The 27,930-nt window shown below is 57.9% G+C and overlaps 1 protein-coding gene across 7 annotated transcripts; it reads right to left on the bottom strand.

Moving 5' to 3' along the window:
* CAPN15 (calpain 15) lies at positions 1-27,870 on the bottom strand. 7 transcript variants are annotated; one of them, XM_036303121.1, is made up of 12 exons: positions 26,111-26,403; positions 16,135-16,414; positions 6,056-7,502; positions 4,922-5,130; positions 4,659-4,842; positions 4,359-4,582; positions 3,427-3,552; positions 3,194-3,346; positions 2,613-2,774; positions 1,970-2,444; positions 1,715-1,893; positions 1-1,648 (listed from the first exon to the last, which is right to left on the bottom strand). In XM_036303121.1, the coding sequence occupies exons 2-12, from the start codon at positions 16,314-16,316 to the stop codon at positions 1,471-1,473; spliced, it is 3,519 nt and encodes a 1,172-aa protein (XP_036159014.1). In that variant the 5' UTR covers positions 16,317-16,414; positions 26,111-26,403; the 3' UTR covers positions 1-1,470. The 7 variants fall into 7 exon arrangements, with proteins under 7 accessions (XP_036159014.1, XP_036159021.1, XP_036159019.1 ...); XM_036303123.1 differs by lacking the exon at positions 26,111-26,403 and having other exon boundaries at positions 1,471-1,648; positions 1,970-2,136; positions 2,212-2,444; positions 16,135-16,296; XM_036303125.1 differs by having other exon boundaries at positions 1,501-1,644; positions 26,111-26,404.
* Between the last annotated feature and the right edge of the window lie 60 nt (positions 27,871-27,930).

Consider the following 27,930-nt stretch of genomic DNA (forward strand, 5'->3'; position numbering starts at 1 on the left):
TTATAAAACAAAACATTTCATTTGGTCCATCAGAGCCTGAGTCTGGAAACACCATGGAGAATCATCCTACGGGGCTGGGGATGGCTGATAAAATAGTCTCTGTGTGAGAAGAGCTGGCTGTATGTACAGGGTTAAAAATATTCACAGCTCAAGAGTAAAAGGAGAAAATATAAAGGAGGCCCAAAGGGGAGTGCAGTGCTTCCTGGTGTTTCTCCAGTTGTAAACCCCCCCGCAAGCCCCAGGGAAGTGAGGGGTGGTGGGCAGAGCCGCCCACTGCCTGGGGCGGGAGGGCAGAGGCCAGGCGGGCCCCTGGAAGCTGGCCTCATGTCCACAGGCAGGTGCAGGACTTTGAGCAGCCATGGGGGAGGATGGCTGGGAGGCAGCCCAGCAACCTGGACTTCTGAGGCAGGGGAGGAGCTGGGAAGAGCCACAACCTACCCTGTGTGCCCAGACAGGGCTGGCCAAGGATTTCTGTTTGGACCCTGGTCTTCCTGGCAGAGGTCAGTGGTGCTGAGGACAAACCACCTCACCAAACGGCAGCTCCTGACCCACAGCCCCCGGGGCATGGCTTCGATCCTGACTAGTGGTCCAGGAATTGCATAGTGTCGCCAGAGGGGGCAGGCAGCTAGGACCCTCCCCATCCCTGGTCCTGAGCCCATGGTCGCCAGGCACCTGCCTCCTGGGATACACTGCTGGGATTCCAGGGACCCCTGCTTGCCTTGTGGAGCCGGAGGGGGTGGGAAGATGAGCTCTTGAAGCAAGCTGGGGATAGGAGGCTCATGCCCCACAATGGGTGGTCCCTGCTCATCTCAGGGTCCCAACCTGTCCCCCACAAGGGGGGTGGTCCCTGCTCACACTGGGGTACTGGCCTCTGACCCCCACAAGGGGGTGGTCCCTGTTCACACTGGGGTACTGGCCTCTGACCCCCACAAGGGGGTAGTCCCTGCTCACACTCAGGTCCTGGCCTCTGACCCCCCACAAGAGGGTGGTCCCTGCTCACCCTGGAGTCCTGGCCTTTGACTCCCACATGGGGGTGGTCCCTACCCATCTCAGGGTCCCAACCTCTTACTCCACAAGGGGGTGGTCCCTGCTCACTCTGGGGTCCCAGCCTCTGACCTGCCCAGATTTGGTTTTGTAAATGGAGCTCTTGGCTGCCTCACACAGGCAGGAGGCCCCAGGCCCACAGGAACGGGCAGCCTCACCTCAGCCCTGGCAATCTGAACCCGGCCTCGAGGCAGGCTGGTCAGAGGAGCTGGTGCACAGTCCCCTCTCGCTAGAAGCAGGTTGGAGGTATTCTGCTTGGCGCTGGGAGGCCCGGGACAGGAGGGGGGGCAGGGAGGAAGGCCCAGGGAGTTTGCTCTGCGGCTTGCAGCTCCCTGGGTGGGGTCCTGAGATTCTGGTTCAAGCATCTTCTGTTGGGGTCTCCCTCCTAAAGTGCATGTGGGAGGCAGGCAGGCGAGGGCAGGGCAGTCACAATGGCCGGGGCATGTGCAGGCCAGCAACCTCGGGCGTGAGTGGGGGGCTGTGGGTGCCCCTGGAAGCTGTCCAGTCGCTGAGGAAGGCCTGGGCTGCCTTGCGGTGTGCCAGGCGGTGGGTGATGGAGAAGCCGGCGTTGCCCTCGAGCTGGGACAGGATCACCAGGACCTGCCTGGGGGAGGGGGCCGGTGAGGGCCAGTGGAGGCCAGGGAGTCAGAGGGACTGGGGCGGTGCCCACCTGTGCAGGGGTGGCACACTGTCCTGGGTGCGCAGGCTGCCGCGTGTGGACACCACGTTGAAGCTATCGGAGCAGTCACACTGCACATGCAGGTAGGACTTGGGGTGCCGGTTCTCCACCACCACGATGAGCCCCGCCCAGCCATGCGTCAGGTAGTAGCAGGTCATGCCCTCACGTCCCTGCAGGGACAGGGCAGGTGTGGGTAGGGTGAGGCCTCCTCCTCCCTGCCCCTCCCCTTTCCCCTGCCAACCTCACCTCATGCCGTTCCCCTCGGCTCTCCGTGAGCAGGATGATGGCGTCTGCCAGCGTGGTTGACTGGGCCTCCACGGGCTCCACCATGACCAGCCTTGAGCTGTACACAGCCAGCACATGGCCAGGTGGCTCCAGGGAGCAGCGTGGGACCCCTGCTGAGGGGCTGGAGGCTGTGGAGGGTGTGAGTGAGGGGGCCTGGGGGCTGCAGTGGGGAGGTTTGGGATCGGGCTGGGGGGCAGTGTTACCTTGTGTGGCGGCCAGTGGGCCCGGCGTGGTGGGGCTCCAGTGGTTGAAGGCACAGCACACCACGGCGTACTCGCCGGGCTCCAGCATCACGTCACAGTTGACAAACTTCTTGACGGCTCGCTTGCTGTGGGCCAGCAGGCGGCCCAGGCTCAGGCGGCCACCGCTGCCGAAGGAGGCTCGGAAAACCAGGACGCACAGGTCCAGGAGGTGGCTGTCAGCCGAGTCCGCGCGCCTACAGCCAGACCCAGGAGGGGTCACAGGCAGCACCTGCCATCTGTGGCTCTACTGCCCCATGGCCCCACCCTGCCCCGTTTCCACAAATCCCCCAGATCGCCTGCCCACCCCAACCAGTGCTCTAGTCCCACCCACCCTCTCCCCCACAGACCACAGCCTCCCTCACCTGCTACCCTCCTGGAAGAGGGCGAACTCCAGGGACGCACGCTCCAGCACGGTGAGCGCCGTCACCCCGATGGGCCCACTGGCCGAGCTGGGGAAGCAGCCCTGCACCCGCACCTCATGCCAGTCCGAGTGCACTTTGCAGATGTCCACAGAGTCGAAGTACCTGAGCAGTGAGAGGACAGCCCACTGAACAGCTCCAGACACAGGAGCCCAGGCACCTCCCTAAGCCTCTCCCCCTCCCCAATCTCTGCCCCACTGTGCCCTGGCCACTTCCTGGGACCAATGTCCTAAAACCCTGGTCCTGGCTGTTGCTCATGAACACCACTAGGAGGCCCCATGCCCAAGGATGACCCAGAGAGGAAAGAGTCCTGAGGGCAGAACCCAACGCCCACAGTCTCTCTCATCACCCCCACCTCCGCCTCAGGTCTCAGAGGGACAGGCCGGGCTCCCCAGGTAGGACACACTGGGTCAGGGCAAGGGAGTGAGGGCAGCGACAGGTCAGGTGGGCCTAAGTGAGGGTGGCTAGAGCACAGGTGGCCATGGGGTAGACATCGGACGCCCAGTGCGGCAGAGTCCAGGTACCTGATGAAGTCGCTGTACTCCATCCAAAAGACGCCTTCACTACTGCCGTGCGGCATGAGCTCACCACGCAGATGCCCCGGCCAGTGTGGCCACTCATCCGACCAGCTGCCGTTCCAGGAGAAGCGGCCCCATGGGTTCCGGAGGCGCAGGAGCCTGCGGACCATGAGGCTGAGGGCCATGGCTTCCACACACATCCACATGCCCTGGCTACCCATGGCCGGCCCAGCTCCTACCTGGAGCCCTGGACATCACGGACATCCAGGATGGAGTAGGCGTGGCGGGGGCGCAAGCCCAGGCTCTCGTAGGCAGCATCGTCCACCTTCATGTTGCCCCCCCCACAAGAGGCGCCCATGAGGAACCTGTGTAGGCAGAGTGGCTTAGCTGACCGGGCAGGCTTGCTGACCAGGGGTTCTTAATGATGGGGCCCCGTAGGAACCAGGAGCCTCATTCACTGAGGAGGGCTCACTCACCAGGGGACTTGTTACCCTGAGGGTGGGGGTCCTGCCTGCCTGTGGGGGAGTGCAGGTCCCAGGAACACAGGAAAGACATACAGGACTCGGGAAGTGTTGGCCTGCTCCCTACACAGTGGCCCAAGAGCTCACAGGGTTTGGGCTGGGAGTCGGGAGGCCTGGGTCCCATCAGCTCAGGGCCACAACTTCCGAGGGGAGGGGGGGTGGTCATGCCCAGTATCAGCTGAGAGCAGGGGGTCTCAGCACCAACAAGCCATCTCTCTCGGGCTTAGGATTTGGGGCCCTCCTTACAGACATGCTGGCCAATGCGTGCGGGTCTCAGAAGGCAGCCCACTCCCCCCAGGTGCCTCCATGGGCTAGCCCCACAGGTCTCCAAGCAGGTGCTGATGGTCATCATGGCCCAGGTCAGGATGAGGCCTGCTAGGTACGGGCTGATCAGCAGTATTCTGCCTACTGCCCTGGACTGGCAGGTGGGACCCATGAGCCAGCAGTGGGAGATGACAGGGCTGCAGGCCAGGCCTTCTAATTAACTGTGGTCAGCCCACATTGGAAACATCTTATGAAACACAGGCTGTTGGTCAGAGGGTACTTGCCCCTGAGTAGCCCACCGCTCCAGGCCCCGGCCTGGCTGTCCCCTTGCCTCCTCTTTCCTCTCCTCCCAAAGCTGCTGCCGCTGCAGCACCCGCCCCTCTTACCCAGCCTCCTTAGAACTCAGCATTTTGGCCCAGATGAGGTCAGTGTCAACGGGTTCCTCTCGGGGGTTAGTGGAGCTGACCTGCAGCGCCAGGCTCTCACAGGGGGCCCCGGTGAGGGTGGCCAGGCCTTCGATGGCGCGCCCTGCCTGGAGGGCAAAGTAGGAGCCGTGCAGCTTGGCCAGCGCCTTCTCAATGAGGGCCACCCACAGCTGCTTCCGCTGGGCCTGCAGGGAGGGGCCGAAGTCACGAGGCCCACCGAGACCCTCCCCTCGCCCACCCCACGCCCATCCTCCCTACCACCTGCGAGAAGAGGAGGAAGCCGGCCTCGTCGCAGGGCAGCATGTCATCCACCAGCACCGTCGTCCACGTGCCGTCCTTGCAGAGCCGCACCTGGTAGGCGCCCTCTGTGCACAGGCTGCGTGTGACCATCACCCGCTCCACCAGGTCAGGCCGCTCCGCCAGCACAGCTAGAGCACTCAGGAACCTGTGCAGAGCCGGGGCCTCACTAGAAAGCACGACCAGACTGTCCCACCACCCAGCCTGAGCAGATACCCCAAACTCACCAGCAGTTGCCCAGCAGCCCCTGTAGGATGTCTGAGGGTCGGAGAGTGTGGAACACGGACCAGGAGGTGCTATGGTCCCTGAAGACAGAGCAGTTGATCTCGTGTGGCCGCAGCCACTGTCTCACGCGCTGCTGGACACTGTCGCCTGCAGGGAAGCCCACAGACTTGGGCCCGGGTGGAAAGCTGTCATCCACGAAGTTCACGCTGTTCTGCAGAGACCATAGCCACATATGCTCAGGCTGAGTTGGGCCGCCCCAGGCTCAAGATGCACCTCACTCCACCTGGCAGGCCAGGACAGCACCCTGAAGATGCTACCCAAGTCCCAGAGGAAAGGGGGTAGGTGTGTGTGTAGCTCCCCTGACCCGTGTGGTGAGCTCAGCGGTGCAGGCATGGGGGACTGTAGCCAGCCATGTCACTGAAGCCTGGCGACAGGTCAATGGGAGGTATGTGTGCCCCAGAGAAATGGTGAAGCCACCAGCCTGGAGGCTGCAGAGGTGGAGGGCAGGGGGCACAGGGAACTGGGCAGCCTCCCCAGCTGGTCCATGGCCCACCACTTAAAGGCCCCAGGAAGAGAGGTGGGAGGACCCAAGTGGGATGGGGAAGGCAGGACAGAAGACCCGAGGGGCCGTGAGGGTGGGTTACTGGCAGTGACAGGGGCAGCAGCCCCCCTTCCCCAGTTGACCTGAGGGTGACACTATCCTGGGCTCAGGCCTCCCACAGCTCCAAGGGCAAGAGAACCCCGAGTTCTGGCCATGTCTCCACAGCTGAAGGAAACACAGGGCCTGCCTGCTGGCATGAAGCCTGTCCCCACCTCCTTGTGGCTTCAATGTCTATGGGAAATAACACCTGAAAGGGGTCAGGACCACAGACTAGGAGGCCATGGACTCTTGTGGGCAGAGAGAAAAAAGGGACAAGATGTGGATAGTGGGGGCCAGTCACTCTCAGTTGAGGGGTGAGTAGGTGCCAGGCTAATGCTCAGAGCTCGGGGAAGAGAATGCTGCCTCTCTTGCCGCTGGTCCCTCCCTCTCTGTGGCTGGAGAAGGGCCTGCAGGAAAGGACAAAAGACGCAGAGAGAGGCCCATGGGAAGGGGAGCATCAGCCCTGGTGGGTGGCTACTGTCCTGAGGGGACTCACCTCCCGGCAGAAGGCCACGATGTTCTCCCAGAGGGCCTTGGCCTCGCCCTCGTCCGTCTGCCGCCGCTTCTCCACCAGCATGCTCTCCCTGCGCCTCAGGGGCACCGCACCCCTGCGCTGGGCCTCCAGGAGCTGAGGCGTGTGGCAGGCGGCACAGTGCTTAGCCCGTGGCCCATTGAGCAGTGTGCAGGCAGGGCAGGCCCACTGGCCCGGGCGCTCAGGTGCCTCAGGAAAGAGGCGGCCAGCTTTGTGGGCAGTGCAGAGGCTGGGCTTGTCGGCGCTGCAGTCAGGGCAGCGGACAGGGGGCTCGCTGTGCTCCTGGAAGCCATGTAGCTTGGAGCAGCCACACGCAGTGCACCTAGGGGCCACTGTGGGGTTCTTGAGTGTGCACTTGGCGCACGACCACGTGGTGAAGTCGGGGCTGGAAGGGCTGGCCGGCGTGTAGCGCACGGCATCGCCGGTCAGGTCGATGACATCGCTGCCTGGAGCGGCGGCACAGGCTTCGCACAGGCTGGAGGGGCCGGGGGCCGAGCAGGAGCTGCAGCGGCGCAGCACGGAGCCGCCCTCGGCCTCCTCCTCCTCCAGAGCGCTCAGCCGCTTGCCTGACAGCAGCTCTGCCAAGCGGGAGGCCCCAGTCGAAGTCCACCCTGGGCTCTGGGGAGGCCCCTTGAAGCCAGCAGGGGGTGAGGGCTGGGTGGCCTCAGGCACCGGTGGCTGCAGCTGGGGGGGTACCTCACGGCGGCTGCGAGGCACGGGGTTGTTCTGCAAAGTGGGCGAGAAGGGGCTGAATGGTGGCACCCGGGGTGGCTCCTGGTCAGCAGCAGAGGGAGGGTCGGCCTCAGCACCTTCCCCCGGCTGGGGTGGGGCAGGTGTGATGTGGAAGCCGGCGGGGGCCACAACTTCAGGGACCACTAGAGCCTCAGGAGGAATCCTGGGCAGCGAGAGTTTCCGGGGGCCGCCACAGGCAGAGCAGGAGCTGGCGACGGGAGTGTTGTGCAGTGTGCAGCGAGGGCAGGCCCAGCCGCTCCCAGGTTCTGCTGCCCCGCCCTCCTCCTCGGGCCGGCCCGCAGCTGGCTCCATGGTCACTAGTTCTTCTGTCTGCACTGGACCCGTCTCCTCCTTGCAGCTGCCCTTGGGCTCCACCAGGATGGTGGGCGGCTTGGATAGGACCCCGTTGATGACTGGCAACAGGGAGGCACCAGGCACGGGCTCTGGGGCAAAGCCACACACCTCGCAGGCCTCCTTGCCCAGGAAGTTCCGGAATGTGCATCGGGCGCAAGACCATTTCTGCTCCTCAACGCTGAGCCGCAGGATCTGGTCGAGGTCAGGCTTGTGCCGGGGGGCCTCACAAATGGAGCACTGGCGCTGGCCGGCCGGGTTCAGGAAGGTGCAGCGCGCGCAGGACCACTCTCCAACCGTGGCCATGGACCCGGGCGAGTGCGTGTGGCTGCAAGGGAAGGCCCTAGTCAGTAGAGGCCCACAGGATGGGGCCCAAGTCTCCACCTGGGACGAGGGGGGGTCAAGCCAGCAGGATCTGTGCCTTTCTGGGTTGTGACAGACATCATGCCTGTGAGGGGCTTGAGGACTCTGAGGAGTAAGAGGCCCCCCCAAAACCTCCGAAGAACCCCATAGCTCTGTCCTCAAATCCTTTCTGGAGGGTGGACCTGTGGGCAGAGGAATGCGGCAGAGCCACACCATCTCAGTAACCACAGGGCTCTGCTTGTGCCGCCACAGGAAAGAATAGGACTGTACTTGCCCCACAGGATAAAGGGCACCAACAAAGCACCCACAGTGAGCAGCATGCCCTGAGGTGGAAGAATGCATGCTTTCCTCCAGGTCAGGAACTCAGCAATGCATGTCAACATTATACTGGAGGTCTAGCCAGCACAATTAGGCAAGAAGAAGAGATAAAAGGCATCTAATTGAAAGGAAGAAGTAAAACTATCTCCATTTGCAGATTAAATAATCCTACACAAAATCCCAAGAATCTACAAAATAACAACTACTAGAGCTAATAAATGAATTCAGTAAAGTTTAAGGCATGAGATCAACACACATAAATCAGCAATATTTCTGTGCCAGCAGTGACCAATCTGAAAAGGAAGTTAAGAAAACAATACTGCCCTGGCCAGTGTAACTCAGTGGTTAGAGCATCGTCCCATATACCAGAGGGTCATAGGTTCAATTCCCGGTCAGGACATATACAGTGGGGCCTTGACTTACGAGTTTAATTCGTTCCGAGACCGAGCTCATTAACTCAAATTACTCTATCAACTCAATGCAAAAAAATCGGCCAAGAGACAGCTGTTATCTCAAAAAACTCGTTAGTCGGGACACTCGTAAGTCAAGGCCCCACTGTACCATGTTTTGAGTTCGATCCCTGGCAGGGGCACATGCGTGAGGCAACCAATCGGTGCTTCCTTCTCACAATGATGTTTCTTTTTTTCCTCTCCCTCTCCCTTCCTCTCTCTCTCTAATCAATTAAAAAGCATGTCCTTGGGTGAGAATTAAAAAGAAAGAAAGAAAACAATACCACTTAAAATAGCACCTAAAATAAGAAAACATCTAGGAATAAATTTAACTAAGGAGGTGAAAGACTTGTATTCAGAGCTACAAGAATTGCTGAAATTAAAGACCTAAATAAATAGAAAAACATCCTATGTTCATGGGTTAAAAGACAATATAATTATGATGACAATACTACTGAAAGCGATCTATAGATTCAATGCAATCCCTATCAAAATCCCTATGGCTTTTTTTTTTTTTCCAGCCATGGAAAAAGCTGCTTCTAAAATTCACACCATATTACAAGAGCTCCCAAGTGGCCAAAATAATCTTGAAAAAGAGGTAGAAAGTCGACAGTGTGGTACTGGTGTAAGGACAGGCTATATGTCTATACTATGTGGCTTTTATGACCAATGGAACCGAATGGAGAGGACAGAAATAAACCCTCACATATATGATTGAGTGATTTTTTAACAAGGGTTCCAAGACCATTCAATGAGGAAAAGATAGTCTTTTTAACAAATGGTGCTGGACAACTAGATATAAACACTAAAGAATGGAGTTGGGCTCTTAGCTCACAGAGTATTCAAAAATCAACTGAAAATGAACCAGTGACCTAAATGTAGGAACAAAAACTGCAGAACTCTTAGAAGAAAATATAGGTAAAATGTCATGACCTTGGATGTAGCAATGGATTAGTTGTTATGACACAAAAGCATGGGCAAATAAAGAAAAAAACTGGACTTCAAAAAAAAAGTGAAAAGACAACCTGCAAAATGGAAGGAAATATTTTCAAACTGTATTATCTGATAAGGGTCTTGTATCCAGAATATGGAAGGAACCCTTAAAACTAAACAACAGAAAACAACCTGTTTTAAAAATTCACAAAGGACTAGAATAGACATTTATACAAAGAAGAAAACAAACAGCCAATAAGCACATGAAAAGATGCTCATCACTAGTTATCAGGGAAACGCAAATCAGAACTTGCTGTGAGACACCACTTCACACCCACTAGGATGGCCAGAATCAAACCTGCTGGTAAGTGTTGGTGGAACTGTGGAGAAACTAGAGCCCTCCCCGACATGGCCGATGGGAATGCAAAATAATAGTGCAGCTGCTTGGAAAACAGTCTGGCAGTTCTTCAAAAAGTTAAGTTGACCTACCATATGACCCAGCAATTGCACCCATGGGTATCTACCCCAAAGAATTAAAAAGTAGTATTCTAACACACACACACTCTCTCTCTCTCTCTCTCTCTCTCTCTCTCTCTCTCGCTCTCAATTCATAATAGCCAAAGATGGAAACAACCCAAATGTCCACCAATGAATAAAGAATGAAATTCTGACGCATGCTATAACATGGTTGAATCTTGAAAACATGCTAAGTGAAAGGTGCCAGACACAAAAGACTACATGTTGTATGATTCCATTATAGGAAACGTCCAGGACAGGTAAATCCATGGAGGCAGAAAGAGGACTGGTGGTTCCAGGGGCTGGACCGCAATTGTATGATGGGCACAAGGCTTTCTTCTGGGGTGATGAAAATGTTTTGGAACTAGGTAGAAGTGCAGAAGTGATGGCATACATTGTGAATTTCCTAAGTACCACTGAATTGTTCACTTTGAAACCGTTTTGTTACGTGAATTTCATCACATAAAAAAGCTTGAGTACATGAGAGGGCAAGGGTGTGCGTGGTCATCTCCCAGCTGGCTCCCAGCTGCCTCTCTGCTTCTGGAGTTTCCAGGGACCCCCTGGGTAGGAGCCCATTCTGACACGTGCTGAGGGTTACAAGTATCTGACCATAAAATGCAGCCTAGCAGTGTTTGCAGCGCCCACCGAGTACATTCCTGTCTAGCGGAGGACACAGCCCTTTATCCCTATGCCAAGGCCCTTGGACTGACCATCTCCAGCCATGGGTAGTGACCCATCTGCACTTCAGCAGCCCCTGAACTCTGCAGGGGCTGAGTACTCTCCACTCATCTGCCCACCTGGACCACTGCAGGCCCCGTTCTGCCTGGCAGAGGTTCAAGGAGGCAGCTCAGTGTCTTGAAGCAACATGCAAACCCTCTTCCTCTCGTAGCCCGTGTCCCAAGGTGGTGGGGGCCAGGCTGCCGAGCCTAGGGAGAGCGAGTGTTTGTGGGGAAAGGGGAGGGACACCAGTGTCCTGAGCAGCCTGTGCCAAATTGCTAGCTACAGCCGGACCTGAGAGATCCTGTGTGCAGCAGGGCACTGCCCTTCTGGGATGGACGGAGCCTGGCTGGGGGAAGGCACCTGGGTGTGGCTGTAGAACGGATAACACTCAGGGTGGGCTCCACCACCTGGAGCTTCTATCCCAGGAGGCCTCTGGCTGTGCATCAGGGGGTAGGGAAGCTGCTGTCAGACATACCCAGGACAGGTTTACACCTCAGGGGTATGGCAGACCCTCAGGCCCTGGTCCTGGAGAAGGGCCCCCAAGGGAGCCTTGTACCACAGGCCAGGTCTGGCCAGAAGACACGGTACTCCAAAAGTTGCCAGGCCTGAAGGCAACAGGGAGGTGGGAGTCAGGAGACCTGCACTTGGCACCCACCTCCCACCTCCCACCCCCTTAGAGTCCCCTTGCACAGCCTGCCCGGAAAGCTGCTTGGAGCCTTGGAATGCAGCTCCCTTTGCTGGCGGGTTCTTGGGCATCTGGCCTGCCCACCTCCCCCAAGGCTGGGCCTCGGCTCCTCCCGGTGCAGAAAGGCGTCAGGCCCACAGCAGGGCAGGTGGGATGCTCCCGAATGGTTCCTCCCACCCAACATGGTCTGAGGGGAGGGGGAGGCTGACCCCTTAACCTGCCTCTCAAGGGCTAATCTGGCTTCAAGGGAGTGTCCATACACCACAACACACTCTCCTACACGGCTGCTCTGCTGGCAAAAAAATCAATTGTTCTCTACAACAAGGCACGAAGCTTGTGCTTCTAATGCTAGACTCACACCAAGCCCTTTTGGTTTAGGAAGAAAGAAAACTTGCCTCGGTAATAACAAATAGAAAAATCCACCCTGGGCAACACAACTGTTTCCCAAGGTCCAAAGCAAGCTCTGTGAGCCGCCTTCCTGTGTGACTCGGCCTCGGGGTGAGTGAGTGGGCACCCAGCACCAGCATAGTGGGCCTGGCCAAGGGCCAGCTCAGCTTTGGCCCTGGCTTTGGTGCTATGTAAAACCTAAGAAATCTGCCTGGACACCACTCTCAACCCTCTTCCCACTGTTCCCCATTAGAGAAGGGCCCATAGTCAAGATGTGGCATACGGTGTTCCCACCCCCACCACGTGCACACACAGGTTGGGGCCTAGGCAGCCTCCACCCCAACCCCAGGCTCAGGGGATGGTCACCCGTCCTGTGCACCCGACCTGGCCTGGGAGGTCTCCAGAGAAAAGACTCAGGACCCTCCTAGGACGCACCTGCCTTGGGCTCCAGGCGCCTGCAGGTCCCAGGCACACTGAGCAAGGAGAGCCTGGCAAACACTGGGAGGGCAAGGACCCCAAGTCCTGCTCACTGTGTAACCCACCAGCTGGCCAGGGCTGGCTGCACACAGGCAAGGTGTCTGCTGGTCCTGGACAGCACCTGGGGACAGGGCAGGTTCCACAGCTGTCCTGGGGACATGGAGAAGCAGGAAGATTCTGTCTGGAGTTCAGAAAGGTTTAAATGAAAATAGTGCCTAGAAATCAAATTTAGCCCTGGGGAAAGTGAGCTGGGCAGCCTTCTGGCTAGGAGGCTCTGGGGATGGTGGTGGCACAGCTACAGGACTGGCACAGTGCCCCCTCACCGACCCAGCAACCCGCACCTTACAGCTCACACCCATCTTGGTGTCATCGGTGGTGAGAAGTGGCTCAGGGGTCAGTCAGTGATGAGTGAGTAAAGGAACCCTGAGCAGGGGAGTAGCTGCTCTGGGCCACCCTCAACGGCCACCCTGACATGTCTCAGGCCCAGGAGACACTCAGCGAGGCCCAGAGACCTGAAGTCCCTGGAGTGTCCGAAGGTGAGGCCAGACCGCCAAGTAAAGCCTAGAAATAAGAGAAGGTTGGGAACCTGGAGTCAAAGCAAACCCTCAACATAAAATGTTCCCAAGTTCTATGACACTCACTCAGAGGCTCCAAGACACAGAAGCAATCACTTCCGGGGGAGGAAACTGGCTGCCCGAGCTACTCCTTCCAACAGAAAGACCAAGTAAAATGGAATATTGAGACAACTGCCCAGAAAAATTCAACAACAAATACCTTCTCTACCCTCATTATCCGAGTCACTAACACTCACTTCTAATCCAAAAGGGAGGTTACAGAACTGCTCTTGGGGCTCCCTGTGAAGTCCACACACTGCCCAGGACATGCATGTTTGCAGGGATGTGGAGCGGCCCCATCCTGGGAGATGAGCTTTTTGCTTCTCTGGAAAGCTGAGAGCAATAGTGTCCATACACAAAGCCAAGCCACTGGACCTGAGGACCTGCGGCTGGGCTCCTGGACTCCCTGCTGGTTCCAAAATGTGCTGGAGGCCTCATCTAGAGGTCACCTTCAGCCAGCCTTGGGTCATCCTCCTCGTCTCTGTGTCCCAAGGGAAGGCCCAGAGCTTGTACACAGCCAATGCTCACACCAAACGTTGTTTCTTTACTTATCTTTGTTTGTTATTGATTTCAGAGAGGAAGGGAGAGGGAGAGAGAGAGTAGAAACATTAATGATGAAAGAGAATCACTGATTGGCTGCCTTCTGCACGCCCCCTTCTGGGGATCAAACCTGCAACCGGGTATGTGCCTTTGACTGGAACCCTTCAGTCCGTAGGCCAAGGCTCTATTCACTGAGCCAAACTGGCCAGGACCCAATAGTTTATTGATTAAGATGAGTAGCTCCTGGGGCATCAAAGTTCCTGCCCCCGACTTCCAGTGAGTTCTAGGAGATGTGGCCACGCCTGCTCTCTTTGCTTCAGCACTGCAATGGGGCTCTCCTGGCCACGAAGGCCACATGCTGATGTGGAGGCAGTTTCTTAGAATGAGAAAGGGCAACACCAAGTCACCAGGCTGTTGGTTTAAGGGTGTGAGTCAAGATCCAAAGTCTACACACACACACACACACACACACACACACACACACACACACACACACTATGCTCGCAAGGCCTCAGGAAGCTGCCTGGCCAATGCCACAGGGTCCACAGCTTGGCTGCTGCTCACCCGGGGGCCCAGCCTCTTTCCCCGGGACCCAGTAATTCTACTCCTACCAACTTATCCTAAGGAAGTAAGTGAAAATAAAAAGACGTGTGTAGATAGATGGACATTTGAATAGATGCTCAACATCACCAACCATCAGGAAAATGCAAATCAAACCACCGCGAGACACCACCTCACACCCACAAGAAGGGCCAGGATCAAAACCATAGATGGTAAGTGTTAGCCAGGATGAGGAGAAACTAGAGCTCTCCCCTACGTTGCTGGTGGGGAGGCAAAATGGTAAAGCTACTTTGGAAAACAGTCTAGCAGTTTCTTAGAAAGTTAAATATAGCACGGCCGGCATGGCTCAGTGGTTGAGTATCGACCTATGAACCAGGAGGTCACGGTTCGGTTCCTGGTCAGGGCACATGTCAGGTTTCGGGCTCGATCCCCAGTGTGGGGCATGCAGCTGATTATCTATCTATCTATCTATCTATCTATCTATCTATCTATCCATCCATCCATCTCTCCATTTCTGAAATAAATAAAAATATATTTTTAAAAAGTTAAATATAGCCGAAACCGGTTTGGCTCAGTGGATAGAGCGTCGGCCTGCGGACTGAAGGGTCCCAGGTTCGATTCCAGTCAAGGGCATGTACCTGGGTTGCGGGCACATCCCCAGTAGGAGATGTGCAGGAGGTGGCTGATCGATGTTTCTCTCTCATCGATGTTTCTAACTCTCTATCTCTCTCCCTTCCTCTCTGTTAAAAATCAATAAAATATATTTAAAATATATATATATATATATATTTTTTAAAAAGTTAAATATAAATTTGCAATAAACTTCAGAAATTCCACTCCAGGTATCTACCCAAGAGAAATGAAAACATACATCTCCCAAAAACTTACATACAAATGTTCAGAGAAGCGCAATACTTAAAAAACAAGGGGAAACAACCCAAATGTCCAGCAGCTCAGGAGAGGATAAAGAAATGTGCTCCGCAGACAGTGGAATGTTACGCAGTCATAAAAAGAACGAAGCATTAACACACGCTGTACATGGACAGACCTTGAAAACATTATGCTCAGTGAAAGAAGCTAGACACAGGACACATAGGATTCTGCTGATGTGAAATTTCTAGAAACGGCAAATCCATAGACACACAGGAAGCAGAGTGGTTGTCCGGGGATAGAGAGGCATTGCAAACAAGCAGGATCTTTGTGGGGCATGAAGATGCTGAAAAACTGGATTGTGGTGATGGTGGCACAACTCTATAAACAGACTAAGAAAACCTGAAGTGTATACTTGCTGTGAGGGGTGAATGTGACAGTAGTACGTAAGTTATATCTCAATAAAGCTGGGATACAGAAATGTTCACTAGTACATCATCAACACAGTAACAAGGAAATATTCTCTAATAATTCACTATACCGCATTCCCAACTCTCACTAGTCCCTCCACCGTCCTGCTCCCGGCACGCCCTTTTGGACCTCAAGCCTCGACCCCCTCCTCCCCATTCTTGCCTACTAGGTAACTTACAGACCTCCAAGACTCTCCCACTCAGCTCTGCTAACCCCTCCACCCCCTCCCAGATGCCTCCTCTGCCAGGGACTCAGGCCTCAGCTCCAATGCCACCCCAGGAGGCTGGCCCCACTCCTGCAGGCCCATTAGGACCCTTTTTGCTGCCCACCTGGCAGGAAAGCCCAGGATACACTTTTGAGACAGGAAGGTGTCTATTACCCATTGAACACAGGCCGGGGCACCCTGAGAGAGCAGGGGCTACCACCACCTCTGCTCCAAGGTCTGCGGAACCTGAGCACCGGCACCCCTCATCCAGCAAGGCCTCGGGACAGGGTGAAAGCAGGGGCGTCAATGCCAGGGTGGGACATTGGAGCCTGACCTGCCTTCACACTAGTCACTCCAGCACCTCTGAGGGGTGATCCAACCGGTAGCCTGAGCTGAGAAACTTGGGCCAGTCTGGCCGCATGAAGGGAGCTGGCATGTGATGGTCAGCCCCTGTGGCACCACAACCCTGCCCCCTGCAGGCAGCCATGTCAGAGCAGGAGTGACACACACAGACGGGTTCCTGAGCAGTGTCCCCCAAATCCGGTGGGAAGCAAGCCAGCATTCTCAGCGCGTGCCAGCACCACCCAGGCCTGGGGTTGGCAGGCTCCCCACCCGCCAGGCAAAAAGCTCCAGAAGCTGCCCCATCACAAGCACCAGACGGAGATCCAGCCAGCTCCTCCGCCAAGCATGGAGCCACCCCAGAGCCTTGCAGATCTCGTGCCATTAAGGGGAAGTGAGTCACCAGAGGACCCTAAGATATAGGGTCCCCACTTCTCTGCAAGCCCCTCTGCCAAAGGAGGGGCGCCATCAGAGCAGCACTCCCACCCCTGGGGGCCCGCCATCTTTCTTACCTTTGGGCCTGGGGGCGTGGGGTTGGGTGCTGCCGGGTAACCAGGGCACTGCCCCAGACAGGTCCCCCGGAGCCGCTCCTACAACAGCCGGCTGCTGCCGGGGGCCCTGGGAAGGACGGCCCCCCGGGGAAGCTGTGATCCGACTCGGTCTCGGTGGCCAGCGAGGAAGCGGAGTTCCCCATGGCCCCCGTGACGGCAGCCGCACCGAGAGCTGGGCCTGGTCACATGCGGCCAGAGCATGGAGGGAGGTGAGCACCCACACAGGAGACAGGGTGGCCGGCTGGTCAAAGTCACACAACAAAAATAAACAGAGAGAATAAAGAGAAAGAGAAGAAACAGCATGACTCACGGGAACAAAGCCCCCAGGAACTCTGGAGGGTCCCCCAGTGCAAGTGGCCTTGAGGCAGGAAGGGGACAGCCATGGAGCAGGAGCTGAGGGCCTGTGCCTGACCCAGCAGCAGGCACCCTGCAGCACCCACTCCAGGTTCCTCCACAGCAGAGGCCCCCACAGCGCTGAGGGACAGGCATCGACAGAGCTGTACCCCCAACACGAGGCACACTGGGGCCGGGAGCAGGGCTGCAGGCGCTCAGCCCCTGCCCCACCTGCCCCATAACCAGCACCCCTTCTCTGTTCTTGAAAACCCCTATCAGCCCATCAGCTGCCCATAGGGAAGGATGAGGGTGCCACCAGCCACTGGTCTTCAAAGAGAGGCATCTTCAGTGAGAAGAGAAATGACACAATTTTGCTTTACTGTGGAGGAAAGAATCGGGGATATTTAACCAAAGAAAGAGGAAAAACAAGGGAAGTGAGCACAGTGGAGCTGGTGCAGCCCTCAAAGCCAGGCAAAGACCTGCACAACACTGTCTACCCACCGCCCTTCTGAAGCCCCCTGAAGGAGACCGCCCTGACCCAGAGAAACGCCAGGGCCCAAGAGGAGATGAGTGACTCGAGAGGCACCGGGAGGCTGGCCAGGCCTCCAGTGGGAGCCCATTTACACTGCAGGGGAGGCCCTACCTCCACTGGCCAAGAGGAGGAATGAAACACAGTCCAAGAGCATCCACCATGAGATGGAGGTGGCACATCTACTTTCAAACGAGGCATCACAGTCAGGTTAGGGAAGATGCCACCTAGCCTCCCCTCACCCACTCAGCCAGGCTCTGGGCCAAGGTGGGCATCTGCTTGGCTTTCCAGCTGTGCAGGTGACCACCAGCATAGCCCCATCCCTAGGTCCCCTGTTACCACTGACACCCTTCTCCCAGCTCCCAAATAAGCCCCATGGTAACGGGGCCAGGGGCTGGAGTGAACCTGGGGATGCATCCTTGTGGCGCAGGCCTAGGGTTTGTGGGTGGGACTGTGCAGGACTCCCTACACGGGAGTGAGAAGCAGCACACACAGTTCTGGGAACCAGCAGGGGCCAAGCACCATGGATGGTAGAAGCCTGTGACCCCTACCCCGTAAGACGGGCCGAGGACCCCTGCAGCAGTAACGTTCGCCCAGATGCTTTTTCTCCAGGGGACATGGGTGGACAGAGCAGCACCAGCCCTGATCGGCCTGGTGGCCCCACAAGTCACCTGACACTCAGGCCTTCGGCACAATTACAGCTGAGCAGTGTGGCAGAGACCCCGTGGTGGTCCACAAAGCTGGCACTAGCCCCGCCTGGCCCCAGAAGGATTGTCTGCTGGCTCCAGCCTCCAGGAACACTGTTCAGTAGGAGCACCATGCAAGCCACAGAAGTTGTTTCCAATTCACCAACAGCCATGTAAGAAAGGTACCACAGACAGGTTATGGGAATCTCGGTAACGTACCTCACATAACCCAACACATCAAAAATGTTACCGCGTCAGTATGAGACCGGTGAAGCCACGCGGGAGTCCTGTGACACCATCCTGGGTCAAGGTCTTTGGACTCGCTCTACTGTGGTCCATGCTCATCTCTGCATGGACAGGCCACGCGTGCCGGGAGCTTCCGTACTAGAAAGCATTAAGCAGGCACAGGGCACACCACCCGGGGTCAGTTCCACATCAACCTGGGTCACTCAAATCACCAGCCTCATGCTTACACGTCGGACATCAGAATGAGAACGGCCCCCACTCCACACAGGAGCCCCTTGAGGAAAGAGGGCCCAGGTGTTTCTGGCACTCCCCTTCCGCAGCTAACCTGAACAGGTGAATAGAGAGAGGGGGAGGAGAAGACAGGTGAGGCTTGAATTAGGGCCATGCCCAGCAGAGGTGCCATGGAGCAGAACTGCTCACGACTGGGTCCAGGGCTGGTCTGTCCCTGACAAAGAGCTTGGGCTATTTCCACTGGGAGAACAGAGGGCTAGGCAGTGTGGGGAAGCCTGGCCTAAGAACGCCAAAACCATGGTGGGGGACAGGGTCCACAGTGCCAACACCTGGCCCATGCCCCCGGTGACACCACCACGGGCATCTGATGCAGGCAGAGCCAAAGGCACAGCCAGCCCCAACGCAGAGTGAGGATGTGGCCCCGGGCCTCCCAGGGACAGGTGTGGGGCCACAGGCGCCGGGCTCTGCCTGGAGGAAGGGGCAACAAGGTCCTGTGCGGGCTGGATGTGCTGCCCAAAGCGCAAGCTCCCAGAGGACCCACCTGCTCTGCAGCAGTGCCCTTGGCAGCAGGGCAGTGAGAGCTCAGGCCGGTCAGACAGCTGGGTGTGTGCTGGTCCCCCAGCCCTGCACACAGTGAGAGCGAGAGGCACCTGAGCAAGGCCAGCTCCCTGACAGGCCTTTAGGAAACGCTGACCCTGCAGACCCCGTCTGGGGCAGGTGGGAGGCCTGAGGGGTGGGCTCTGTGGTCGTTGCCAGATTGCTCCCAAAGGGAGGGGCAGCACAGGCCCTTCACTGGGGGCTTGAGGAGGACAGAGGCGGCCTGGAAAGCCCCCCAGAGAGAGCTGGCCCCAACACCCACACCCTATCTTGACCCAAAGGGAGTGGGGAAAAGCTCCCGGGAGTGAGTCCAACAAAGGATTGTCCTGGTTGGGCAAGGTACCTGGCAAGGTACCCTGCTAACCCGAGGGTCCCACCTTCATGGCAGTGACGTGGGAAACTCTGCCAGGGCAGGGTGGGTCTGTCCACAGCCGCTGACTCCTCCTCAGAATAACCGGGGATGGGAGCTTTACAAACACTGTTGCCCAGGTACTGACCTTTGATACGGAACCCCAGGGCCACCTCAGAGCAGAACAGACCCTGCTCCCAGGTGACAAGCCTTCTCCTGCAGAACCTGCTCTTCCTCTCACCCCAGGTGAGTGTGTGGCGAGACCATCTGCCAGACCTGCACTGGGTCCATTCTTTTATTCCTTCATGTGCTGTTTCATTCATTCAGCCAATGCCCATCAGGGCCCTGCTGTTTCCCAGGCCCTGTTTTAGGCCCTGGATACGGCAGCACTCAGGAACTCTGCTGCAGGGTGCTCACTTTTTGGCTGCTGTGCCTTAAGAAGAGCATGATGTATGTCACACATCTCCAGGCAGAAGCCAGAGAGCACAGATGATGGCAGCACCAGCCTCCTGGTTGTGCAAAGGGACAGGACTCCGAGACAGGGCACCTCAGGAGGAGCAGCTCTCCCAGAGCCCCGCCCCCACCCCGTCCTCCTGCCCTCACTCAGGAACTGCTGCCCTAGATTTAAATGGGGCGGAGGCCTACATCTGGCCTCGGAAGCATGAAGGTGGGGCTGCTGCCGCCCCCAGAGCGCGGGGGTTTGTTAATCCACAGGAGCTGACTGGTCTGTCCGCCAACTCTGGGGCGAGGCGTGTGCCTAGCACGGGACTCTAAGGACAGCTGGGGCCCATCCACCAAGATGAGGATGGCCCTGCATGGGGTGCGCCTGTCTCAATCACGGCAGGTTGGATCCCAGTAACGACAGCCCACCTCACCTGCTCCCCACAGCGCTGGCGCCTCTGAGGGTGCGTGCTGAGACCTCAGCATGTGAGGCAGGAAAGGGCACTTCCCTGTGGGTGGCAGGTGAGTTGCTCTCACCAAGTGAGTTTCCCTGGCCCAGGGATGGGGTGAGCAGACACCGGCAGGGCAGCCGGCAGCCATGGGCCCATAGAGGGGGAGGTGTGGGCCACAACCAGATCCCAATGGAGAGGGATTGGGATTTACGCCCTGTTGTTCCAGCGCCCACTCCTGGGGCGCCCTGAGTCTGTGCCCCCTAGGCTAGCCTGTGCAGCACAAGCCCCATTGCCCCATCCCCCAATCATGGTCCTTCGCCAACTGCAGCACCCTGACAGGCCACCGGAAACCTGCCCCGGGAAGGGGGCCCAGGAAGGGGACAGAGGGAGAGTGGCCCACCCAGGGGACACCAAGCTTTTCTGGGGCATTGTTGCTTGTGCCCGGGAAACCCATGGCCACCACCCACCATACCCAGAATCACACCCACCAGACGCGAAGCGAGAGCTTGTAGATCTGTCCCTGCGGCCTGAGGACACTGCTACCGGGGCGACACCGAGGACGGGAAGCTCTTGCCTGAGTGAGGGAGGCCTCCCATCCCTACCAGAAATCAGGCTGGGATCCCACCCCTGAGAGGGCCCCACCCCAGGGAGGGCCCAGACTTTGACCTCCCGGCTCCGGCTCCCGGGGACTGGCAGGACAGCATTCTCCTGCTGCCACCTGCTTCCTCAATGAGTTAGCAGCTCACCCACATCGACAGCTCCCCTAGAGATGGAGGACAGAGGGCAGTCAGGGGATGGGCCCTCTGGGACACGGCTCTTCCATCTGGGGGAATACCAAAGGGACGACAGACGGAGCCAGCAAAACAGGTCTGACTTGCGGTGTGCCCCTGAATGACAGGACCACGGCCCCAAGCCTTAGATGCACAGCGCTTGCCAGGCCATGAGAACCAGGCTTTGTCAGGGCAGGGGGCTGGGCAGAGGGGTTCTGTGAATCAAGGGTTCTGCAGAGAGAGGGGGCACCCACACTGCACTCCAGCCCCACCATTCTACCACTGGTCCCATAGCCCAACTAACCCATAGCACTGGGAGAAGACTCACCCCCCACTGTGAGAGGCCTGAGCTCTCCCAGAGGTCAGTGGCACAGTGAGCTTGCCAACAGCACATCCACCCGGAGGACATGCCCCTTCTCCTGGAAGGCTCTGGACTCTGGCCTTGGAACAGACCCAGCGCCCAGTCTTAGTGGCTCAAGCCAGAATCCATTGAAGAGCAATGGTGACCAGCCATATGGTCCAGGCTTGGTGGCACCCGTGGCTTTTGTGCTGGGCCATGTCTTCACCCCAGGCCAGGCCACATGGAGGATGCCCCACTTCCACAGACAAGGCCTGAACAGGGAATTGCCCTCAGTTGCCCTGAGAATATTCCCATGGGAAGTGGCCCAGGGACTACGTCTCCCTCCCAACCCCTTTAAAAATCTTTTTATTTATTGATTTTCAAGAGAGAGGAAGGGAGGGAGAAAGAAAAACATCGACGTGAGAGAGAAACATTGATGGGTTGCCTCCTGCATGCATCCCAACCAGGGACCAAAGCCGCAACCTGGGCATGTGCCCTGACCGGAATCAAACCAGTGACCTTTCAGAGCATGGCATGACACTCAACCAACTGAGCCACACCGGCCAGGGCAGGACTGCATCCCTTTTGAAGCTGTATCAGTCCCTTACCCAGAAGAGGCCAGCGGTCGCCTGGGATTAACATGGCTCAGCCAGCTCCTCACTGCCTAGTCCAAGGCCCTATCTCTGCGCCAACCAATGTGGCAGGTGGGGCTGTTTAAGATCCCAGGGCCCAAGGGAACAGGGCCTTGCTTAGCTACCAGGGAAAGGTGTCCACGTGGGACAGGGCTCTGGACAAGCAGCCAGGCACCCACTGAGATTCACCTGGATCCAGGGCCCGGCACCACCAGGCGGCTTTAACCTCCAACCACTGCTGCAGGCTGGGTGGCTCCAGCCTGTCCCCGTCCCGTCCTTCCTAGTGTGGTGCAAGGGCCCAGAGGCCTGCCTTGCTGCAGCCTCCCCAACTCTCACCGTTGCCCTCAAACACCGAGGACGGGCACTCCCCACCCGAAGGGCCTGCCACCACCAACAGTGCTGACCTCTGAGAGGTTCAGGAATAAGAGCTGTGGGCTCCAAAAGTGTAACTCACACTTCTTGTGAGCAAACTTGGGAAGAAACACACCTGTCCCAAATACCTGCCCATCAGACAGGGATGTGCGGCCCAAACATGCTAAAAGGCACTCTTCTCTGTACGTCAAGCTCTTCAGTCCCTGAAGGTCCAGGCTACCGGCTCTAGGACAGGAGTCAGGGCTCCTCGCCATGTGCCCCCGCCCCCGCCCCCCATGTTTCCTCGGCCCACGCTGAGCACCTCTGAGACACTACCTACTGACCCTGGTCACTGTGACGGACCAGCTGACAGGTTAGATTTGCTCTACTTTCTGAGGCACCTGCTTTCTGGGGTGGGAGGAGACAGGCCTCTCAAAGTCAAAGGCACATGTGAGGAGGCCGGAGGACACCCACACGGGATGTGGGGCTGCCTCCTAGGAGGTGAAAGGGTCCCCGTGTGTCCTCCTGAATCTTTGGAGCCGTACGCCACCTCAGTTGTGCATCATAAAAAAGGAAATTGTTTTTCATACGGTTCTATCAGAGAAACGGGACACTCCCAGGATTTTAATTTCTAGTTCACAAGTCCAATCCTGGCTAAAGTTGAATACTATTTTTAATGGGAAAAGAGAAGGTACCAGACAAGAACTCTTGTTTTTTGGCACTTCTAACACTTATTTGCCAAGTGGTGGCAGCCCTGCTGGCACCCACCAGCCCAAACCGTTTCGGGGGGTGGGGGCATGGAGCACTCGAGCCTTCAGCTCACCCCTAGGAAGGCAGATGGGGGGCTCTCTGCAGCCACCTCCAGAACGGCAGGGGCTCCAGGACCCGCTGCCTTTCCTGCGATATGGCAGGAGCGCAGCATCAGGCAGGGGCAGAAGGTCCTAGATCTAGAGACTTCATCTGCCCACGTGAACTTAATTCCAAAGGACAACTTTTCGGAGAAGGGTGGGTGTGAGCAGGGACTGGCCTGAGGAGGAATTGCCTCTGCTTCAGGTCTGGCTGTGGTGACACAGGAGGAGCAGGAAGCTGCAATGACTGCCTTCCTCTGGACGCAGACACAGGTGACAACTCCAAGGAGCAGCTATTGACCAGCTTCCCTCCTGACATCTGAGCGCTGTCCAGGCACAACCCCCAGCCCAGCCACCAGGAGGTGGGATGCAGCCCTGTAAGCTCCCCCGGACGTCAGAAAAGCCAAAGAGCAGGGCCTGGAGCTGCCGCCGGAGGGTGACAGTGTCTGCAGGACAGGAGGTCTGAGAGCAATGCAAGCGCACACTCTACCGTTTCCTGGGAACCCACCGGTGCTGCTCCTGGCCAAGTCCTTGCAGAGGGACAATACATCATTGGCTTCTAGAGTAGCCCCTCCTTTGGCATCAGGAGGCCTCACACTGCCCATCCTGGGGCCTCTGTGCTGGGCTAGGACACCTCTGTCCTCCCACAACCCCTGGCTCTCTGCACCCTGGCAACAGGCCATCTGCAGAGTCCACTCAGACCCCTCCAGGGAGGTGAACAGGGCCCCTGTGTGTCCTCTTGTGTCTTTGGAGCCGTATACCACCTCAGCTGCGCTTCATAAAAAAGGAAATTGTTTTTCATACAGTACTGCTGCCATGACCCACAGTGACATGATGAGGTGTGGCTGGGCAGGTCCCCAAGCCTGAGAAGTGGAGGCAGTCCAGCCTCAATCTAGAGCCTCCGTGAAGCCCATTCAAAGAGGGTAGAGGCCAGTGAGTCTACTCCTCATCTCCAAAGAAGCCCTGGGGTGACATTCTAGATGCCCTAGGAGTTCCCTTTGGACTTCAGAGCCAGGGTGACCAGAGGTGCCTGCTGGCAAGCAGCTCACAGAGGACACTCACTGACCATCTAGTGAGTGGAACAATGCTGGCAGCCAGGTGTGATGTCAGAGCCCAGTGGAGTGGGAAGAGGGGAAGAGAGAGAAGCTGTGTCTGTTCTGAGAGGTTTGGCAGAAGAGATTCAGTGAGAAACGAGATTATGTTACTGCTGTGAGACAGTCCCATGAGTGCTGATGCTCAACAATGGGCACAGATGGAACCAGAGAAATAGGTAGTGAGGACGTGCCGGGCAGCCCAGGCAACACAGGGGAGTGAAGAGAAGCTGGCTGAGCCAAGAGCCCCCTCAGAGTCCTGGGGGCATGGGGGGTCCTTGCTCAGGATCTGGGTGTGAACTTTTAATGTCAGATGAAGAAACCACCCAACCCAGAAAACCCACCCCACCAACTCAAACCATTTCCATTTAATCATGCCACCTGCCTTGCCAGCACCCTTCTGTGCCTGGAGTAGTGAGCAGTGTGCAGAGGGCCAAACCAGAGGCTGCTTTGTCCCCAAAGGCCATGACTGTGGGTAGTTGGCCCCACCAGGCTCTTCACTGACCAGCTGGGACTCATGAATGACATCTTGGTTTGGGGCATTTTTAGGGCTGCTCCTCAGTAAAATGGGGCTTACTAGAGCGCTGCCTATGAGACAGGCCTGGAGAGCTTGGTGCAGAGGGGTGCGAAGGGGCTTCAGTAAATGTTACCACTGTCAAGCCAGCCAGGTCTGGCCTCTAGGTGAAGGGCAGAGAAACTGGGAGCTTCCAGCATGACTGGGATAGGGAGGGTCCTATGCGGATGCAGGATTAGGGGGTCTGGTCACTTCCTGCTCTCAGAGCTCAGGTCTGGGGGGCTCAAAGCAGACACAAGATCAGATGGGTCCCTGCCTATAGCCCTGCAGCCACTAAGCCTTGGGCCCAGCAGAGCTTAAACCCATTTCTCAGAAGGTCATGAGGTCATGGGCCTGTCTGCTTAGGAAAAGCAGCTCCAGAAATTTTCAGATGCGGAGGGGAAGGAGGAGAGGAGTGCTCGTCCTGGGAGCAGACCAACCGGGGAGGAAGTAAGATGTGCCCATCCCCACGGCCGGGCTGCACCGGCTTCCTGCAACACCACCAGCCAGGCCACAGGGCCCAGGTCCAGGCTCCCCTGACCCTGAGGCTCTCCTGCAACCTGGACCAGGAAACACTCTCTCTTCACATCTGAGAAAGTCACTCAGAGAGGAAGGATGGAATTACCCCACCGCCTGCCCAGCGTCTGGGGGCTGGAGATAGTCACTCTCCACACCTAGGACACGCACAGCCATCCAGACCTGGCAGAGGGAGGATTCCAGGGATCCCCAGAGGAGGAGTTCTTGGGAGGAGCTCAGACCCAGTTCAGCACCGAGCTGAGCCATTTCCCCCAACTTGCAGGACCCCAAGCTCCCTGGCCTGGTTACAAGGAGTTTCTGTTGCCTGCAGCCTGGTCCCTGAAAGCCACCCAGTCAGGGCCACGCGACCACACAACAGGGGTTCACTCCTCAGGGCCAGAAGGGCCCCTTTGTGGCCAACAGGAAGAACCGGACCCGCCCCGAAAACATTCTCAGGGATTATCCTTTGTAACTTCCTCGTGTCGCTCCAGCGCCAGGCCAGAGGGGAACAGGGAAGAGGAAGCGTGGGGTGGTCAGTGGGCACACAGGACGCGCCTGCGCACCCCTCCCCCCATTCCATGGGGCCACCCCCAGGCAGTGTCCAGAGTCCTTCAGTGGGGAGGGCTGCGGGCACTACGGGACACATCACATCCCCTAATGCAGCCGAACCAGGACGTTGCCTGGAAGTTAAGGGCACTCAAGGGCAGGCAGGGGCTGAGGCCGCCGTCTGTGTCCGCAGCCATCCTGGGGCTGGCTTCCCAGGGACCAAGATGACCCGGCCCCCGTCTCCCCTCTGCAAGCAGTGAACCCATCCCTGCCCGGACTCTGTCTAATGCCCAGGAGGCGCCAGCGAAGCAGCAGGTTGACCTTCGCTCCGAGGCCGGCAGCCCTGCCGCTGAGAAGCGCTGCCCACCAGGCCCGGGCTCCGGCGAGGGTCCAGGCCGCACCCCTGGCCCGGCTGGCCGGACTCACCTCTGCAACCCGGCGGCGCCTCCTCCGTCCGTGCGGCCTGGGCGAAAGGGCCCCCGGCCCGCTCGCCCCTGCCGACTGACTTACAACTTCTGCCACTGGCCGCCCTGCCCCGCCGGCCTGCCGCGCTGAGTGGAGGAGCCGCCAAAGCGCCCAGACCCTGCTGGACACGGCCCGCGTCCGGAGCCTAGCCTACGCCGCCTCCGTAGCGTAGCGCCCGGCCCGGGCCCCGCGGCTACGGCGCGCCCGGGGCGCACGCGGCGCTGTGAATCGCGCGCCGGGACTACTGTTCCCACAGGGCAGCGCGGCGCCGCCAGGCAGAAAGCTCGGAGCGGTGCCGGGGGCGCGAGGCAATCCGGGAGTTGTAGTCCTCGGGGTGGCGGTCTCTGAGGCCCCAACTAGCGCCCTCCAGGCGCAAGCCGACTTTCTGGGCCTCTCCACCCACCACCGCCACTGGAGATGGCTGAGCCCCGGGCATCGGGGAGCACTGCGTGCCGAGTTTATCGAGGAGTAGCAAGGAGATGAGCTGAGTATGAGACTGGGACTACAGCTCCCAGGATGGCCTGCGCCGGAGGAAGAGACGGGACCTCAGTATCCGCCTCTTCTAAGCGCATCCGCCTGCGCCTTGCAGGTAGAAGCATGGGGCTGTGGCTGCCGACTGCAGGCGGGCTCCCCACTGCAGGCGGGCTCCCCGTACCAGCACCCAGCTCCGCTCTGGCCCTATGAGTCCACGGGGCTCGCAGACCTTCCTTCCTCCAGAGCCTCTTCAGTCCCTACCCCACCCGTCCGCTACCTCGAACCGTCTCTGCAACTTCTCCGTTCCTCGGTTCCTCTCTAGGGCTTCACGGTCAAATGCTCCAGTTTCGGTGGAACCGACCTGGTTCTAAGACACGGCCTTGGCACTTAGAGTGTGACCATGTGTGGCGGTGGAATCAGGGGGCAAGTTCTCTGAGCCTGTTTCCTCCTCCTTGAGAGAGGGAAACTAATAACTAATTGGGCCATTGGGAGGACGAATTGAGATACCACCACCGAGCAATTAGCCCAGTGCCTGGCCGGAAGGAAGTCCGGAGACGTGGGAAGCTGGTGTTACTCCGTAGGGACAGAACCCGCCCCCTGCACAAGGGAGCCTCCTCAGGCTCAGTTTCCCTTAAAGTTCCCTGTGTGCACCTCTGAGGTCACTCTCACACCCAGCTGCCACGAAATTGGAGCCCTTCTGCCATCTGTTGCCTAGATGCCCTGGAGGCAGCAGGACATGCAGGAAAACTGAGTCAACAGTTTACCAGACGCAGCTGAGAGGCGGCAGTGGGAAGTGGAGATGCAGAGCCCCAAGGACTCGGGCGCTCAGGGACAGACACATGGGGTTCATGGGAAGGCACTGGCCATGCAGAAGGAGATACAGAAGCAAAGCCCATCAGCTAAGATTCAGGGAGTATTTGGTTGTGGTTCAATTCTGCCTCAAGATGGAGTGGAGTTTGACAAATAGGAGGTTGGGTAGTGTTTGCTCCAGTGCCCATAAAGGCTAAGCTGACCTCAGGAGGACCTTCGTGGACAGGGGTCTGCTCCTGGGAGAACATTCCAGCCCCAGGGAAGCTTCCGTCTTACCCTCCAGATGCCGCAGTGTTCCGATGTAGACTGGGGCTTCAGCTGCAACCAAGGTAGAGCTGCTTCCTCAAGGCTCCAAGGTAACCTGCCTGCAGCACTGAGCTGTAGAGTGACTCAGCCCACCCCCAGCTTCCTTTCCTGCATTAAGGTGACGAGGCTTCTGACCATGTGTGGCTGAGAGGACTGAGTCAAGGGCTGACTCCCCCCGGTTCCCTTCCCTG

Source organism: Myotis myotis, unplaced genomic scaffold (genome assembly GCF_014108235.1).
Source record: "Myotis myotis isolate mMyoMyo1 unplaced genomic scaffold, mMyoMyo1.p scaffold_m19_p_35, whole genome shotgun sequence".
In the NCBI taxonomy this organism is placed as follows: Eukaryota; Metazoa; Chordata; class Mammalia; order Chiroptera; family Vespertilionidae; genus Myotis; species Myotis myotis.

Excerpts from the sequence above, each read along its gene's own strand:
- CAPN15 (XM_036303121.1), bottom strand. The coding sequence starts at position 16,316 with ATGGGGAACTCCGCTTCCTCGCTGGCCACCGAGACCGAGTCGGATCAC. Across the intron at positions 4,583-4,658 it reads GCTTCCTCCTCTTCTCGCAG|GCCCAGCGGAAGCAGCTGTG; the intron begins GTGGTAGGGAGG and ends CCCTCCCTGCAG. Across the intron at positions 2,445-2,612 it reads CTCTTCCAGGAGGGTAGCAG|GCGCGCGGACTCGGCTGACA; the intron begins GTGAGGGAGGCT and ends GTCTGGCTGTAG.